At 61.4% G+C, this 17,814-nt stretch overlaps 1 protein-coding gene across 1 annotated transcript; it reads right to left on the bottom strand.

The window, feature by feature from the left end:
* Positions 1-675: 675 nt before the first annotated feature.
* ACTG1 (actin gamma 1) lies at positions 676-3,548 on the bottom strand. The gene is made up of 5 exons (XM_046675513.1): positions 3,396-3,548; positions 2,643-3,011; positions 1,926-2,364; positions 1,644-1,825; positions 676-1,552 (listed from the first exon to the last, which is right to left on the bottom strand). The coding sequence occupies exons 2-5, from the start codon at positions 3,003-3,005 to the stop codon at positions 1,409-1,411; spliced, it is 1,128 nt and encodes a 375-aa protein (XP_046531469.1). The 5' UTR covers positions 3,006-3,011; positions 3,396-3,548; the 3' UTR covers positions 676-1,408.
* Positions 3,549-17,814: the final 14,266 nt, after the last annotated feature.

The following is a 17,814-nucleotide window of genomic DNA, read 5'->3' on the forward strand; positions in this document are numbered from 1 at the left end:
TTGCCTAACAGAGATCCCTCCCCACGGTGGGAGGTCTTAAGACACCTTCCCAACCAGTTGAAAGCGGGGCTAGAAAATACAACCATCTCGGTGGGTGCAAGCTGCTTCCCAGCAGTGAAGGGCCCCTCACCCTTTCTTCGAAAATCTCTCTGCCACGTTTCAAAAATAAACGTTGCCAAATCCTCAAGCTTTCCCAATCTAGTGAAACTTTACCTCTTTGATCCAACCTACAAAGAACTAAGCTTGAAAATTTGAAACAGCCATGGAAGACTCGGGCTGCCCTCAGAAGTACTTAACCTCCTGCATTCCCTGGGAGGCCCAGGGGAGGAGTCTCAGGACAGACTTGCCAATGAGCCCAGAGCCGGTTTAGTGACATTCACACCGGAGACGCACGGCTCAGTAACTACTCTCTACTCCTCCATCCCATGGTTGCTACCCTTTGCTATGCTCTCCAAGAAAAGCAATCCCCACCCCACTCCCACCCGAACGTAGGGAAGGCCTGGGCTCTGTGTGGCTCCAAGTGCTTGTGGCAACACCGCTTAACAACCAAACTCCAAGTACCCAAGGCATCTCTTCTAACGCAGAAACCAAACCTTGGTCCTTGGCAGCCGAGGCTGCCCCACCCACACCATCTTGCAGGCAGCCCCCCACACAGCCCCCAACAGGAGCCAGGGCTCAGTTGACTGCAGCACTTTATTTCCTCACACAATGACGCGTTGCTGGGGCCTAATGTTCTCACGTAACAGTAGAAAACCAAAATTTGTTGTCATCTCTTAAGGAATTGAGAATTGCGTACAAAAACCTTACATAAATTAAAAGGATGAATAAATTTACAGGTATAAATGAAAACCGTTTCCCAACTCAAGGCAAGTAACCACCCACGGTGTTCTGGCGGGAAAACATCGGGGGAGAAAGGAAAGTGGGTCCTAAGGCTCGGCCCTTCCCAACCCCGTCAGACCGGCAAGACAGAAATGACAACTGCTCAGGACTCTTGCCAGCCTCCAGAGAAATCCTGGAACAGACAGCTCTCACACGTTAATACCCTGCACAGATCAAGAAACTCTTGGTCTCTCAGATTCTCCTCAAGCCAATGGACTTCTCTTCCACGGATATGTTCTCACCTCAACCACCAAGTGGCCGAGCCGCGTGTGCTGGGGGCTTAAATCAAAGATATGCACAGGGTATTAAACATACACCAATGTAACAGTTAACTTGAATACAAGGTCAAATCAGCAACAAGTTCTACAATCCAGTGCTGATATCAGATACAAGCTTCAAGGACAAATTTCTTTTCAAAGGCTTATTCCAGTTTCATGAGGCTAGCAAGAGGTGTACACATTTGCCAGGGCAAATTTATACTTCTGAATTCACTCATGCAGCAAATGCTACGCATCTGCTCGCAGTCCATTTAGAAGCATTTGCGGTGGACGATGGAAGGGCCCGACTCGTCGTACTCCTGCTTGCTGATCCACATCTGCTGGAAGGTGGACAGCGAGGCCAGGATGGAGCCCCCGATCCACACTGAGTACTTGCGTTCAGGAGGAGCAATGATCTGGAAAGACAAGGACGTGGCTTTAGCTCATGGCACTGTCTTCCCAGCAAGGCCTTCCACGAGCCCAAGCCCAGAGCTGCACTTGACTCACCTTGATCTTCATCGTGCTGGGGGCCAGGGCCGTGATCTCCTTCTGCATCCTGTCGGCAATGCCGGGGTACATGGTGGTCCCACCAGACAGCACTGTGTTAGCATACAGGTCCTTGCGAATGTCGACGTCACATTTCATGATGGAGTTGAAGGTGGTCTCGTGGATACCACAAGACTCCATACCTAAAAAACAAAATACCCTTAGCATCACCTACTCCTCCTAAGGAGAGAAGCATCTCACCCCTCACAACCTCCAACAGAACCCACACAGCCCATCACCTACCCAGGAAGGACGGCTGGAACAGCGCCTCTGGACACCGGAACCGCTCGTTGCCGATGGTGATCACCTGGCCGTCGGGCAGCTCGTAGCTCTTCTCCAGGGAGGAGGACGACGCAGCGGTGGCCATCTCCTGCTCGAAGTCCAGGGCGACATAACAGAGCTTCTCCTTGATATCACGCACGATTTCCCGCTCGGCCGTGGTGGTGAAGCTGTAGCCACGCTCCGTGAGGATCTTCATGAGGTAGTCTGTCAGGTCCCGGCCAGCCAGGTCCAGACGCAAGATGGCGTGGGGCAGAGCGTACCCCTCATAGATGGGCACAGTGTGGGTGACCCCGTCCCCAGAGTCCATGACAATACCAGTTGTGCGGCCAGAGGCGTACAGGGACAGCACGGCCTGGATAGCCACGTACATAGCCGGAGTGTTGAAAGTCTCGAACATGATCTGGAGGAGGCAACGGGCTCCTTAGTGGGAGGCAGGGACCCGGGGCCACCCCATGCACACACACTGCATGCCAGCATGCCACAAATGTGATGTGTGGAGAAAAGAAAAGGAGCAGGCAGAAACACAAATAAGAAACCTTGAGACTTCAGGGAGGAAATGCCAGGAGAGGAACAGAACCCTGGAAATATCGAAAGAAATACTTGAATTTCAGAAAACAAAACTGAGCAAAAATGACTTGTGAAGCAGAGCGGAAAGCGGGAGCGCAGGGCGGCGCTTACCTGAGTCATCTTCTCGCGGTTGGCCTTGGGGTTCAGGGGGGCCTCGGTCAGCAGCACGGGGTGCTCCTCGGGGGCCACGCGCAGCTCGTTGTAGAAGGTGTGGTGCCAGATCTTCTCCATGTCGTCCCAGTTGGTGACGATGCCGTGCTCGATGGGGTACTTCAGGGTCAGGATGCCGCGCTTGCTCTGGGCCTCGTCGCCCACGTAGCTATCCTTCTGCCCCATGCCCACCATCACGCCCTGGTGTCGGGGGCGCCCCACGATGGACGGGAACACAGCCCGGGGGGCGTCGTCCCCAGCAAAGCCAGCTTTGCACATCCCGGAGCCGTTGTCGATGACGAGCGCAGCAATCTCTTCTTCCATGGCGATCTGTTCAGAGATGCGACCCACTCAGGCGCGCCCCGGCCAGACCCCTGCGGCGCCCCTCCGCCTCCGCGCCGGCCCGCCCCCGCCCCCGCCCCCGCCCCGCCGCCCCCGGCAGCGCGGCAACCGCCCAGCCCAGGCCCCCCACGCAGCGCCGCCCCCCGTTCGTCGCGCGGCCCGAGCTCTCCGCACTGCGGCCCGGCCCCGCCCTGGTCCCCTCCCCCCGGCGACATCCCCACTGCGGCCGCCGCGGACGAGCTGAGCCGCATCCCTGCCCACCCCGCCCCGGCCACCCTTTATTTCCCGGGCGGCGCGGCCCGGCTTCTCGGGCCACCGAAAAAGGACGCGGGGGCTCGGCCGCAGACAAGGCGCGCAGGACCGGCCGCTTACCGGCGGAGGCAGCGGCCGCGAGGTGCGGAGCAACGGGCGAACGAGCGGCGAGACGACACAGAGCACGAACCGGCTGCGGCGAGTGAGACCGACCGCGGCCTCCCCCGCCGCTTTTTAAGCGGAGCGGGGCGCGCGCGCGGGCCGGTGGCGCGCGCGGCCCCAGAACATGTCCATATATGGCGATCTTTCCGAACGACGGGCGCCCATTGGCCGGCCCGGCCGGGGCACGTGGGGCCCCGCTCACGGCCCCGCCCCCAGCCCGCACCGCCCCCAACGGCACCCCCCCCCCCCCCGGCGCCCCCGCACCCGAGACCCCGCGCCCGAGATCTGGCGTCCCAGACTCGGCGCCCGGGACCCCCGCCCGAGACCCGGCGCGGGCCGGGCGGGTGGGCACCCCCGGGGGCTGCGGGGAGGACCGCGCGGCCGGCCGGCCAGCCCCGCCCCGGGACTGCCGCGCGCCGTGGGGGAGGGCCCGCCTGCGCCCCGAAACTCACCGGCCCGACGCTGGGCCGCGCCCCCGCCCCGCTGGGCGGCTTTGCTCCCCGCGCCCCCTGCGAGCCCCCCCCCCCAGGCTCCGCGGAGAGCCTGGGCCGCGAAGGCGGGGGCCGGGCGGGGGAGGGGCGGGGGTCTCGGCGGCCGCCGGTGCTGCGCTCTGGGCCCCGCGGCCCGGGGAACTGACCTCACCCCTGCACGGGGAATGGGTCGCCCGTGCCCCTGCGCCCGCGAGGGGTGCCTCGGGGTCCCTGACAGCGCAGAAGCGGAAGCCCCCTTCTACCCACACTCCACATTTTGCTCCTCAAAGTGCAGGCCCGATAGTTCTCAGGCGCGGGCCCCACTCGGGGTTGGGGCCGCCCCACCCCCCATCCAGCTGGAAGGGGTGGGGCCTTGCTTCATTCTAGTCACCTAGAGACAGCATAGGGAAACTGAGGCAGGAGAGGAGTGTCCTGGCTGCCCAACGGTCGACTCCCCCCAAGACTTGGGGGGCACCCTTTATTCTGTCTATGAGACTAGGAGTCGGGGCTGGAGTGGGTTTGCTGATCCCTAGGAACAGGCTGCCTGCGCTGCTCCCCTGCCCCTGGGCGCCTGCCCTTTCCCCCCTGCGGCCTGCATGGAGGACCTGGCCTAGCGGCAGGGTCCGGGTGCACCTGCTGGCGCCCATGCTTTGCTCATGCCCAGAGGCGAACCAAGTACTATAGTTTCCTTGGACTTTTTCTAAGCTTTTGGAATCGTTCAGTGCAGAATTAAATATGAGAGGAGCGTGAGGAAGAGCCCTGGCTGAGAGCAGTGGCAGTGGGGCAATGGGGCAGGGGGCTCATCTTGACGCACGCAGGTGTCTGACGGTGAAAGGCCGGGCCTGGCGCCCCGAGTCCTGCAAGGCCAGCTGGTGACCACATCTAGGGATGAGGACGCCGGGCCCAGAAGATAAGGCAGCCACCCAGATCACCTACAGACTGCAGTCCCTCAGACGCCAAGGCCTTGCCTATGGCCACCTGTGCCACTGGGCCCAGCTGGGTCTCGACTCCCCAGACTTTCCAGGGGCGCAGGGCAAGGTTGCTGTCCGTCAGGTGTGTACCCCACTCATGGGAGAACTCGGGGCTGGGCCTCCAGAAAACCCACTGTTACTGGCGCCGGTGGGCACAACCACTGCCTGCTCATCTCCCAGGTGGGGGCGTCAACGATGTGAGGACGACTGCTTCGCTTGGGGGCCCCAAGATGCCACACAGGACATGGGGGAGGTGGGAAGTAGCTAAGATCTCCTGGCCCTGTGTCCGCCCAGCTGCATTCCACCCCTGCCCCTCCCCACGCCATGCCCTCGGGCCTCCTGTCTCCTGTGTGCCGGGCGGGGGGCTGCACCCAGCTGCCCGGGCTGCTTCTGGGGGCCCATGGACCTCTGTTCCCGCCCCCCTCCTTCTTCCCCATCTTGCAGTCTGCAGGATGCTAGTGCACGGCCTAAGGGTCGCGGGGGAAAGTGAGGCGGGGCCTGGGAGCCCCAAGATTCCCGCCAGCTCCCCCACCCGCAGGGCTGCAGCTGCGGGGGAAGGCAGGGGGCGCTCCCTGCCGGCCCGGCGAGAGGCAGGGGGGGCTGCGTCCTCTTCCGCGGATGTGTCACCCGGCGGGGGGGAGGGGCCAAGGTGCGGCCGCAGGTGTGCGGGCGGGGGGCGGCGGCGCGCGGCGCGGCCATATTTGGCGATTTCGGCGCCGCCCGGGAAGCCGCGGCCCGGGCAGCACCGTCCCCGCCCGCCGCCGGCCCTGAGTCACCGGCCGGGCGGGGGGCGGAAGTAACGGACGGGGGGCGCCGGGCGCGCTCCTCGCCTTATTTAGTCAAGGAGGCCGCCGATTGGCCGGCGGAACAAAGGGGCGGTAGCGGGCGGCCGGGGCGGGGGCGGGGCGGCCCCCGGCGCCTCCGAGGGGGCGGGGCGGGAGGGGAGGGGTCCTTCGGCTGCTCCGCACCCCTACCCCGGCCCTCCGCGCCTCCCGAGACCCCACTGCTCCGCGTCAGGCTGGCCGCGAGGGCGGGGTGGTGCCTGTGGCCGCGAGGCCAGGTGGCCGCCAGGAGTGGGATGCGGAGCTGGATGTCTGGCATGGGAGGAGAGGGGCGTCCGCCCGCCTGGGAAGCACCGCCGAAAGCCAGGAGTCAGTGGGCGCGGTGCGGCCGGGCCCCAGGTGGAGCGAGGCCTCCAAGCCGGGCTCGGGGGATGGGGAGCCCCGTGTTCTGCGCTGTGATTTTTCTGTTTTGCAACTGAACAGTGAGAGGCCTCGCCCAAGGTCACCTCAGGGCTCTGCTCTTGGAGCGCAGGGCCACCCCCACCCCTCCTGGAGCCTGGAGCTGGAGAGGGCCGGGCATCCCTAGGGAGGGGGCGGCGCGGATGTGTGAGCAGGGAGGCCATGGCGGCGGTGAGAGTCAGCAGCTGCGCTTCTGCCCGGAGCGGGCGTGTCCTTCCCATCTTGAGGATGGAGACTTGGGACTCAGAAACGCTGTGATTTTTTTCTAGTTCTGTGCTGGTTTTGCTGGATTATTGTGAGCTTGCTGCGTCTCATTTTATCTTTCATCCATTGAATAGCTGAGAAAACAGCAGGGCAGGAGGTGGCCTCGCCTTGCAAGGAAGTGCAGCCTGGCTGAGACTCAGCCTGCGGCCACCTCCCTGGTCCTGCGTCCTTTCCCAAGGGTCTTCTTCCTGACACTCAAGCCAGCCTGGCATCTTCCTGTTCCGGCCTCCAGGGTGCTCCCAGGATCGGGCTCACCTCTGCACCTGGTAGCATGGCCCCCAGCCCACCCTGCACCCTCCCACCTCCAGCTATCTCCCAACTAGCAGGTTACTTGTCAGGCAGACAAGATAGAGTATGTGGTAATGAGTCCCGGCTCCTGGCCTTTGCCTCTACCATTCCACCTGCCAGGAATGCCTTTCCTTTTTTCCTCTCTGCAAATGCACTGTGGGATCCTGGGTTGGATCCTGGAACAGAAAAAAGGATGGTAGTGGAAGAACTGGTAACATTTGAGTAAAGTGAAGTTTATTAATACAAAGTACCAATGTCGGTTTCTCAGTGTGACAACTGTGTCAGGACTGTGTAAGATGTTAGCATTAGGGGAAACTGGGTGCAGTCTACCGGAACATTCATCCTGTCTTTGCAACTTTTCTGTAAATCTAAAACTATCCCTCGGGCAGGGCCCGGTGGCGTAATGGTTAAGTTCTCACGCTCTGTTTCCACGACCTTGGGTTCGCAGGTTTGAATCCCAGGCGCAGACTTAGTACCGCTTGTCAAGCCCACGCTGTGGTGGCATCCCACACAAAATAGAGGAAGACTGGCACAGATGTTAGCTTACTGACAATCTTCCTCACAAAAAATAAAAATAAATAAACTCATCTCATAGTGAAGACTTTTATTTTAAAAAGCCCAAGGAAAACCAAAGTTTCTCTACCCTCAGCTCACTGTCCTCTTGTCCCAGGCCTGTGTGTTCCCATGGGGCGGGGTCAGCCCCTGGAGTGGCCTTATTGGGAACAGTGGTCCTGAGGGCTGCCCTGGTAGGCAAGGCCAGGTTCCTGCTGGCCTGGCCTGCCTGCCTCTGAGTTTCACGTCAAAGGACAATGTCAGGGCCACACGCTTCTCTCTCTGGCCTGGCGCCCAGTGGGGGCTTGTTCTGCCAGCGCTGTATGGACCGAGGCATGGAAGGGCCAGCTGTCTGGAGCCAGCTGTACAGTCACCTGGGCTGCTGTGAGTTGGGTCGGGGGCTGCGTGCTCAAAGCTGCCATTTGTCCTGTGCCAGGATGCACCAGGCCAGGCCTCTGCATGCCTGAGGACACGCCACTGCTGTGCCATTTTCCAGGTGGGGAAGCTGAGGCTCACAGTGCGCACCTCCCACATGAAGTTTGGGGGGTCGGGTGCACAGACACCCTAGGCCAAAGGTCCCCACCCACCTCCCCTCCCCCCACTGCTCCAGTGGTGGAGGGCTCCAGGCCTTTGAAAGACAGATCCCACTGGAGTTTATGAGAGGTCCCCGTCTCCCCACTGTGCTGCAGCAGGAACCAAGGAGTCCCCTGGAAGAACACTGGGCTGGGAGTCAGGAGCTGGGTTCTGGTCCGGGCTCGGCCCTGTGCCAGCTGTGGCCTCCCTGGGCCTCGGTTTCGGTAAAGAAGATGGGCCAGTGACGTGAGGGGTGTGTGGCCCATGAGAGGCTCTGAGGCTGGCGGTGGCCCTCTTGCACTGGACAACAGGTCTGGGGACAGAAGGCCATTAGGCGGCCCAGCAAACGCCCCAGGCCTCACTGCTGAGGTTTTCCAGGCCTCTGGCCTTGCGGTTCGGTTTTTGGTGATGATTGAGAAGCACTCAGCGCCTCTGTGTGTCAGCCCTGAGATTCCTGGGAGCAGCGGCTCCCCACTCTGCTTCCCAGGGCACACCCTCAGGCCTCCTTCCCCGGGCCTCCATGGACAGAATGACCATGCTCCCTACCCCATGGAGCGGGGACCTGGCACAGTGCTCCCCACCTGTGCTGCACACACCACCAAGAATAATTATGTCACGGACACCGCGGTGGGCCCCTCCCCCGGAGATCACCCCCTTCCACCTCTGCATAGTTCTTACTCTGTGTGAGCCGTGTCCACAGACTGCAATGGGGAACCAAGGATTAAACCCAGGAGTCCGGGCCTCCAGCTGCTGAACAACACGGTCCTACCTCTGCACGTCGTGAAAGCCAGAAACCGGGGTGCCTGCCAGGCCACAGGACGCCCCACACATCCCTGACCCGCTGTGGTGTCTGTCCAGCCCAGCCACCCACCCCCTGCTTCCCCACAATGCTGCAAATCAGGTCACTCTGCTCCCCAGGCCACCCACCGCCTCGAGATGGAAGCTGAGCCCCTTCCCTGGAGCTGGAGGCGATCTGGGTGCCTCGGCCTGCACCCCCTCCACCTACTGCACCTCTCACACACGGCCCTCCAGACCCAGACCAGCGGCGGGCTATTTCTCTGCCAGGAAATTTCTTCCCATTGGCAGCCTTCTCCCTGCAGGCCTCCAAGCCATCCCCGGGCCTGCAGTCAGGTCCTCGCCTCCCACCCAAATACTCGTTTGTTATTCACTGTCTGTCCTGGTCCTCCACCCTCCCTGGAGCTTAGGTTCTGGGGTTACAGGGTGACGCTGGTTTCCCCTATGCCTGGCATGGCACCTGGTACCTACGGGTCCGGCAGAAGGCATGACTCGAGGGAAAAGGAATGGAGAAGGAGGGGCTCCCAGCCCTGGAGGAGGGAGGAGAATTCACTGAGAAGAGAAATGGGACAGGGAAAGGCTGGCCGATCTGTGCCCCCAACCCTGATTCCAATATGCAAATGGGGGTCAGAGCTCTAGGGCTGAGAGGGAAGGGGGTCCCGGAGCCTGACTCTCCTCTGGGACTCTCTCCCTGCCCCCCAGCTGGTAGGCTCGCGGGGCTTCAGGGGACAGAGAGGGCCGGTGGGGAGACGCCTAGCGAAGGTTCAGGCTAACCTTCCCGCACCTCCCACTCTGGCCCCAGGCTGTGGGGAGCGCGCCCCGCCGGGTGAGTTCTTTTGTGCTACACCGTGGTCAGCCACCCCAGGGACACCTGGTGCGACGCCGAGGACCAGGGGGCACATCAGGGTGAGACACGGGCGGGAGGCCATGCTCTGAGCCCTGTGTCCTCCCCGCCACTGTCCCAAGGGCTGCAGCTGGGGTGGGCAGGCTGGGGGGGTCCAGGCTGAGGTCAAGTCTGGCCTCCGGACCGGTCACCCTGGCCTTCGCCGCGCCCTCCTTCCCCGGTGCAAGGGGCGGGCGTTGTGGGTGCGGGTGGGGGGGCGGGCATTGCTGCGCTCGGCCCCGCCCCCAGCCGACGATTCGGGGAGCATCTCCCAGGAGAGCGGGTCCGATCCTGTGGGGCACGGAGGGACCCCTGCTGGGTGGGCCCCGGAGCTCACTCACTGGCCTGGCCTGGGGCCGCGCGTCCTAACTTGGTCCGGGGGCGGTGCCCTGGCCACGCGTCCTCGCTCGCCCCGGCCCTGCCCCGCCTCCGGGAGCCCGGTCCCCGCACCAGCTTTCCCTGCGCCCCTTGGCGTCAGCGCCGGTGTCCCCGGGAGAGACTGGTGGGCCTGGGAGGGAAAGACAGGGGGCAACCGGGAGAATGTGGAACATGCTGCCGCCAAAGCAGCGCAAACTAGGGCGGGAGACCTGGGGTGCCCTGACCTGTCCGGATCCTCACCGGCTCTGGGGATGCGAGCGGGGGGCCATGGGGCGGCCATGCTACCCTCGGCCCTTCTGCGTCCTGGCTGTCATCTGGTTTCAGACCTGGCACCAGAAACCCTCCTCTCTACCGCACACCCCATCACCTCTGCCCAGGGTGGTGGGGGAAGGGCACCGCACGGTGGGAATGGGGTAGGCAGGCACAGGCCCCGCACTCAGCATGCACCACTCCTGCAGGGCACGGGCTGGGAGCAAGGACACTCCCCAGGGCCAGCGAGCTTGGAGGCCTGGGCCAGGAGATGGCGCCCTGGCTGGCCGCGGCACCCCAGCCCTGAGCACCCAGCTCTGAGGTAGGCGCGGTGTTATTCCCAGGTGTGCCGCCAGGTGGGTCCCGTTGTCGCGGTTGGACACCCTGGCAGAACAAGGAGTCTGGGTGGCCCCTTTCTGTTGGGCCCCCACTCCCCATCATGCTGGGCTGGCTCTCCCCAGCGCTGGGAGGGACCCCCGCAGCCACTGACTAGGGCTGGGGAGGGGCCTGGAACTGACGGGCAGTCGCTGAGTCACTGCCGCCCCAGGGTGACAAGGGAGCGGCTGGTGACCTCAGCCAGTGCTGACGCAGGGAGAGAAGGTGGGATCGGGGTCAGCCTGTACCCAGGGCAACTAAAGAAGGGAGGGCCAGGGCTTCGAGTCAGCCAGGCAGAGTCAGCTCACCCCAGTGTCCATGGCACCTTCTGTCCAGGGGCAGACAGCACCCACAGAGAGACCCTAAAGCCAGGGCCTACCCTGGACCTGATGCGTGTCTGCTGAGTACAGGGCTGGTGCCTAGGGGGCTGGATGCCAGCTGCCATGCCCTGTCTGCTTACTGGGTACACTGGCTTATTTCAGCAGCTAAGCCACCCTGGGAGATGGTTATTGATAACCAATTCAGAGAGAAGGAAAGGGAGGCTCAGAGAGGCTGTGGCTGGTTCGAGGTCACACACAGCAGGAAAGGTGGAGCTAGGATTGGAGGGGTGGGACTCTGAGCCCTGCCCCCCCTACACCCCCTGCTGGCTGTGGGATGCCGAGGTTGGGGAACAGCGAGGGTGCGTTTATTCTGCTTTTCCAGCAGCCTCCCCAGGGCTGTGAGATGTGGAGCTTGGTTGTTTGGGGCTAGGTTAGCCCCATGAAGTGGGAGGGGACACTGGTAGGGGGACAGCCTCAGGGTACCTGGAGTAGCACCCCAGGGCAGTGGGGAGCCAAAGAATGCCCTGGGGTGGAGTGGGGGGCAGAGGGCAGACTTGGGACGTGGCCCTGAAGGTGGAGGGGGCACCAAGCCAGGCTGGGGTCAGGATATTCTGGGGAAGGACAGGCAATGTCCATGGGCAGGTGGCCGGGGTGGCACCTCCACCTCCCTGGGTAACAGGTGGATCAGCCCCAATTGTGTGTCCACCAGGGACTGTAGGAATGAATTGTCACAGGGAGCCCATCTCCAGGAGCAGCCCCCACCCACAGGCGCCCTGAGTGAGCCTGGATCTCAGCCATGCTGGGCCCTTCCACGACCCCTCCTCCCAGTCCCCGTGGCATTCTCATCCCCACTTTATACGGGGCCGACTGCACTTGGGCCAAGCAGCTGGGCAGGGGCTGCCATGGTCACGTGGCCGGGCAGGGGTGGGAGGGGGCCTGTAAGTGGGAGAGCGAGATCGCACGTGTGCACACACCTGTATCTTACCCTCGTGGGGATGGTAGTTTGGCGAGGGAGGAGCTTCAAGATGAGATGTCCCCTCGGACCTGAAGGCTTGGCTTCCTGCCTCTTGCTGCACTGTCACTCTCAGGCAATGTGTCACCTGAGCCCGGATCCCATGTCCATAATAGTTAGGTGTTCCCCTTATCCCGCTGATCTACAATTCCTGCTGTGCCCAGGAGCCTCCTCATGCTTGTCCAGGTCCTGCCACTCGGGATCCTTCAGTTCTGGGGAATTTTCTGGCATTCTTTCGTGCCTTTTTTTTTTTAGGAAGAGTAGCCCTGAGCTAACATCTGCCGCCAATCCTCCTCTTTTTGCTGAGGAAGGCTGGCCCTGAGCTAACATCCGTGCCCATCTTCCTCTACTTTATACGTGGGATGACTGCCACAGCGTGGCTTGACAAGTGGTGCCATGTCCACACCCGAGATCCAAACCAGCGAACCCCAGGCCATGGAACCAGAACATGCAAACTTAACCGCTGTGCCACCGGACTGGCCCCATGGCATTATTTCTTTCATAATTTAATTCCTGTTTTATTTTTTCTGTTCTTTTGTTTTGGAGGTTTTTATTAATTGCGTGCCATACCTCCTAGATGAATCCTTTAATATTCTTGTTTTTTCTTCCATCTCTTTGTGTGTTTTTTGTTTTTTGTTTACTTTCTGAGATATTTTTTGATGACCTTTTCTGAGACTGCAGTGGAATTTTTTATTCTATTTAATATAGTTTTTTGTGTGTTTGTGTTTTGTTTTGGTGAGGAAAATTGCCCCTGAGCTAACATCTGTGCCAGTCTTCCTCTATTTTGTATGTGGGACACTGCCACAGCATGGGTCCACACCCAGGATCCAAACCCGTGAACCCTGGGCTGCTGGAGTGGAGCGCACGAACTTAACCACTACGCCACCAGACTGGCCCCTGATATAGTTTTTAACCTTTTTGTTTTGAGATAATCTTACACTAAATTTTAAACATTTGCCACATTTGCCTTATTGTTCTTTTTATCTCACTTTTCAATTCTGAGCCATGCGGTCAGCCTCAGACGCTCTGCCCCACCGCTTAACATTTCAGTGTGGTTTTCCTAAGAACAGAGACATTGTCTTATATAACCACAGTACAGTGACCAAAATCAGGCAATTTCACATCGATGTGACACTATTCACCCATCTACAGTCTATATTTCAGTGATGACTGTTGTCCCAATAATGTCCCCCACAGCACCTTTCCTGCCCTGGTCCAGGATCCCGGGTCACAGTTAGCTGTCATAACCTATCGCCTGTTTACTCCTGGGGCCTCTCTCCGTTCTCTGCACCACTTATAGTATCACCTAGAGGTGAGAAGATTTTTATTAGAAACAGACCAGCATTAGTGCCTCAAGCTGAGAGGTGTGGCACTGTCCCCATGGGAGCCACTTGACAAAGGAAGGTGACCACGTGCAGAGGCTGTCTCACTGAAGGATGAGGCAATGGTCCATTTCTGTTTTGTCCCAGAAGTCAGAGATGGAGTCACTCCCTGTTTGGACCCCCAGAAAGGTTCCTGGCGCACAGTAGGTACTTAATGAGTGCCTGTGATTGTTTCATGTGAGGGATCTGGTTCTTCCGGGATGGGCTGAGCCTCTGCAGATGGATGCGGTATTGTGCATTCATGTCTCTGTGTGTGTGTGTGTATCTCTGGGCATGTGCGTGTGTGGTGGTTTTTTGTTTTTTTGTTTTTGAGGAAGATTAGCCCTAAGCTAACATCTGCTGCCAACCCTCCTCTTTTTGCTGAGGAAGACTGGCCTTGAGCTAACATCCGCGTCCATCTTCCTCCACTTTATATGTGGGACGCCTACCACAGCATGGCTTGACAAGCGGTGCCATGTCTGCACCCGGGATCCGAACTGACGAACCCCAGGCCATCCCCATGTGTGTGTTTTGTGTGAAGGTGCACACAGACGGGGGCTGGACAGAGGCTACCATGGTCACCTGCAGAGTTGTGAGCTCATGACTGGCCATGCCAGGTGTGGCACATCTGAGCCATGCACCTGTGTGCCTGGAAGCCCAGTGGGCGGTAAATAGCCATCTATTTCCTTGGAGTTGATCTGATTCTCACTCAGCCCCATGTGGCCAGGAGCTCACTCTCAGATATTCTTGTGAACGCTCCCATGTTGTCCCAGGAATGCGCAAAGGTCCTGGGGTTTGGGTGTTTGAAGACTGCCTAGTGGTCATAGAGCATCTGGGCTTGCTGAGGTGCCCTTGGTCCTGTCCTTGTGGTCCCTTCAGGGACTCTCGGCCTTCCTGGCGCCCAGAGGTTTCTGGCCTGTCGCTCCTCTCTGCAAAGTGCTGTCTCTCCTCACCCCTGCCAGACATACCCGCCCCCCCCCCCAAACCTTATGGTTTTACAAGAGGCAAAAGCCAGGAGACACACCAGCTTTCGACCCTGACAGCCCCAAGCAGGGGCTTCCCCAGCCCAGCCAGCAGCTCTCGGCTTGAAGTGGGCAGCAGCAGGAGAGGATCGCAAGGAGCTGCCGTGCCCTGATGGGGGATAGGCGGGTCACGAGGGATGGGGTGGGGGTGGAGGAGGGTGGGGGGAAGGTAAAGGTGGGGGGTGGGGTGGGGAGGGCAGGGGTCTCAGGAGATGGGGGTGGGGTGCGTTTTCCACGGAGCAGGTGGGAGGCACAGGCTGGGCAGCCCCAGTGTGTGGCCACATAACACAGTCGGCCATGCGCCAGCCCCCTCCTCACTCTTCATCCCAGCACCGCCTGCTCCCTCCTGCCCTGAGCAGGGAGCTGTCACCCTAAACCTGCAGGCCTCCAGTAAACCAACCCAGGCCGGAGTAAGAGAAGCGTGGGCCCCGCCTGCCCGTGTAAGTGGAACTGCAGAGCAGCAGAGAGCTCGCCATGAAAAAATCATGAGGCAACCAAGCTATGGGCCTGTTTTCAGGAACAATGTGGGAGGCTGGGCTCTGGGCACCTGCCAAGCTGGCCCCCTGGAGCAGGTGACAGGCCCAGGAATGAGGAAATCAGGGCCTTGGGCCATGCCCAGCAGTGTCCAGGCTGGCAGAGTGGCCCTCACCTCATGGGACGAGGACCCCCCGGGGGCAGAGGGCCGAAGGGGGACAGCAGAGGCCCTGGTAGGGGCTGGCCAGCCTGGCCTGGGCATGCGAGGGGCAGAGTACCCAGGGCGGTGGGGGACAGGAATGCCAGCAAGAGCAGCAGCAGGCCAGGGCTGGGGCTGAGGCGGGGGCTCTGGAAAGTGGGGTGAGGCGTTGGGGATCCCCTCTGCGTGAAGCGACTCCTGGAGCCTTGCTGCCCTGCAGGGAGGGTGCGCCAGGCACTGCTCAGAGCAGGGGACGGAGACCTGGGTCTCGAAAGGTGTGGCCGGTGGAGGTCCCTCAGCCAGGGGAGCTGCCCTGGCCTGTCCTGGGCCATTTCCCGCTTCCGGGCTCCAGGCCAGCTGAGGGGGGGAGCCATCTCTCCCCCAGCCTGCACACACGCAGCCTGTGCCAGCTCACGCCACCAGCATCGGTGTTGCCCAGGCGCCCAGCCTGGCGCACGTGCTGGTCACCATGGCAGCAGGCAGCATGCTGGCAGGAGCCCAGGCGGGACCCTCGCATCCAGGGCCAGCAGTCTAGACATACGGGGGCGAGGGTTGTTTCCCTGGTAGCCCCAGAGGGGCCTGACTGGGTGAAGCGGGGAGGGTGGGGACCCTCCAAGTGGCCAGGCTCGCCCATCCCCCAGCTTCTCTGGAAAGGAACAGTTTCCTGAGGGCTCCAGGGTGGACGCCAGGGTCCTGGGGGGCTTCAAGGCCCTGTGCTCCTGGCCCCAGCTGGACACTCACCGAGAGGGGCTGGCCCCTGCCTTGTCTGCTGAGGGCTTTCAACATCGCCCAACCTGCCTTCCAGGCCCAGGTGCAGCCAGCAGGGTCCATCCCGCCGTGTCCAGCTGCAGAAGGCCACTCCCTAAAGTAGGGACCAGGGGTGCCGCTCACCTAAATGGCCTCTTGGTGCCCATCGGGAAAAGGTGCCCCTCCCCAAATCAAACATGTTCAAGGTGGTGCAATTGGGCAGCCTGACATCTGTGCCCAGGCCTGGTCCAGTGGTCGCAGACGGCACCCCTGGGCAGTGGGCACACACCAGATACCCACTGCCCAGGGAGGGGATGGCTTCAGGTTCAGAGGTGAGTGTGGTCAGGCGAATGGGGCTCCCAGAGTGGCAGTGACTTTGGACACCCCAGAGTGCAGGCTCTGGACGCACAGGACACAGTGATGGGCATGTTTGTGTGTCCCAAGTGTATGGCTGCGTGGGCACCTTCTGGCAGGGGACATGGCCACAGGGTTCTACGGGGTTCCATGAGAGGGGTGGTCCCCATTGCCTGAGGATGCTGCTGTGGGGCTGGAGCATCCAGCCTACCACAGGGTCTTATGAGTAGTGTACATCTGGGATATGAGTGGTGCCCATGAAACAGATTCTCTTGTGCAGTGCATAGCCTGATCACCCTGCCTGACAGCCATGAGTGAGCTCTGAGGCTGGGATCCAGGGCAGCATCTCTAGGGCCAGGGCTGGCCCAGCAGGTGGCTATAGATCCCTCTGCCCAGTCCCCATCCATGTGTATTTTCACACATATGCCCAGGCTGTGTACATACTGCTGCATCTATCTGCACAGGCTCAGCCCATCACACAGGAACCTCCACATCAAACAGTCACAGGCACTTATTAAGTACCTACTGTGTGCCAGAACATGTGGAGTATCCAGAAAAGAACCATGACCCCAGCAGGCAGGTGGGCAAGGGCCTCGGGTCCTTGGTCCCTGAGCGGGGGATCCGTGCAAACGACCTGCTCCAAGAACATCTAGGCTGGGAGGCCCACCTCTTAGAGTCCCCCAGAGGCCCAAAGGCCACCCCGTGGCGCACACCCCTGAGTCACCGCCAGGCAGCCCCACCCCACCCAGAATTGAGAGGCCACAGCCGCTGCTGGCTCTGCTGCCAAGCGGCTGCCTGGAGACAGGCCCACTTAGCGCCTGGCGGCCGGGCCTCCTCCCGCCGGGCACGTGATGCCCATGAGCGCCTGCCACTGCGGCTGTGCTAATGAGGCTGTCATGCTAATTGGGACGTCTTGGGCTCCTCTGAAGCCTGGCTGGGAGGAGGGGGTGTGGAGAGGCCAGTGCCCACACCTGGGGGGAGCACGTGCACAGCTGCCCTCGGGCCCCCACGCATGGGTGAACTGAGGTACAGGCAGCACCACGGCTTGTACCCCCAAACCAGGGCCATCTCCCCAGCATTGAGGCTAGACCTGGGTCCCCGGTGCCCTGGGAACTTGGGGGATGCTGTGTGGGCATCAACCCTGAGGCAGGGTGCAACCCCAGATAGCGTCTTCCTCCCGTGGGTCAGGAAGCCCGGTGGGCACACGGTCGGCGTCCCGTGAATGCACATGGGTCACGGAGATGGATGGCGCTGGCCCCCAGAGAGCCTGCCGACACCTGGCCCAGCTGAGCTGCGGCACACAGCGCGCTGTCCCCGGGATTGTGCTCGGGTCTCTCCCGCACCCTGCTCATGCCCCAAGTGAGGGAACAGGTCCCCGTTCTCAGTGTCTGCACGTGCTTGGCGAGGTCACCACCCAGGACTTGAAGACTGGAGGAAGGACTTCTGACCCCAAGCGCATCCCCTGACCATGGACCCCTGTGCCCACCTGCCCTGCCTGCCCCTGGGGCCCACACATGCCCAGTCCAAGGCCCTTTACTCTGCTGGACCCCCACAGCGTGGGGCCCCCATCACGACCTCGAGAAGGATGGAGGGTGCTGCCCGGAGCCCCGAGGGCCCATGAGGAGGGGGCATGACTCTGGAGGCCACGGCTGGAAGTGCCCCGTGGCTCCTGGCCCTGGGTCCCAAGGATGCCTGAGGGCCACACGCTGCGACGAGGAAGAGGACACCGAGGCTGGCCCCGGCCCAGGATGGGCAGCTATGGTTTCACTAGTTGGCTCCCAGCCCCTGAGGCAGGTGCAGGAGACAGACAGGCAGGGTGCAGCTGAGCGGGCCCACTGCAGGTCCCCAA

The sequence above is a fragment of the Equus quagga genome, chromosome 11 (genome assembly GCF_021613505.1).
Source record: "Equus quagga isolate Etosha38 chromosome 11, UCLA_HA_Equagga_1.0, whole genome shotgun sequence".
Taxonomy (NCBI): Eukaryota; Metazoa; Chordata; class Mammalia; order Perissodactyla; family Equidae; genus Equus; species Equus quagga.

What these genes read in the sequence shown, in the direction of transcription:
- ACTG1 (XM_046675513.1), bottom strand. Translation starts at nt 3,005, where the DNA reads ATGGAAGAAGAGATTGCTGCGCTCGTCATCGACAACGGCTCCGGGATG. An exon ending in ACCGCGAGAAGATGACTCAG is followed by an intron (nt 2,365 to 2,642) that starts GTAAGCGCCGCC and finishes TGCCTCCTCCAG; the next exon opens with ATCATGTTCGAGACTTTCAA. An exon ending in GTTCCAGCCGTCCTTCCTGG is followed by an intron (nt 1,826 to 1,925) that starts GTAGGTGATGGG and finishes TTTGTTTTTTAG; the next exon opens with GTATGGAGTCTTGTGGTATC.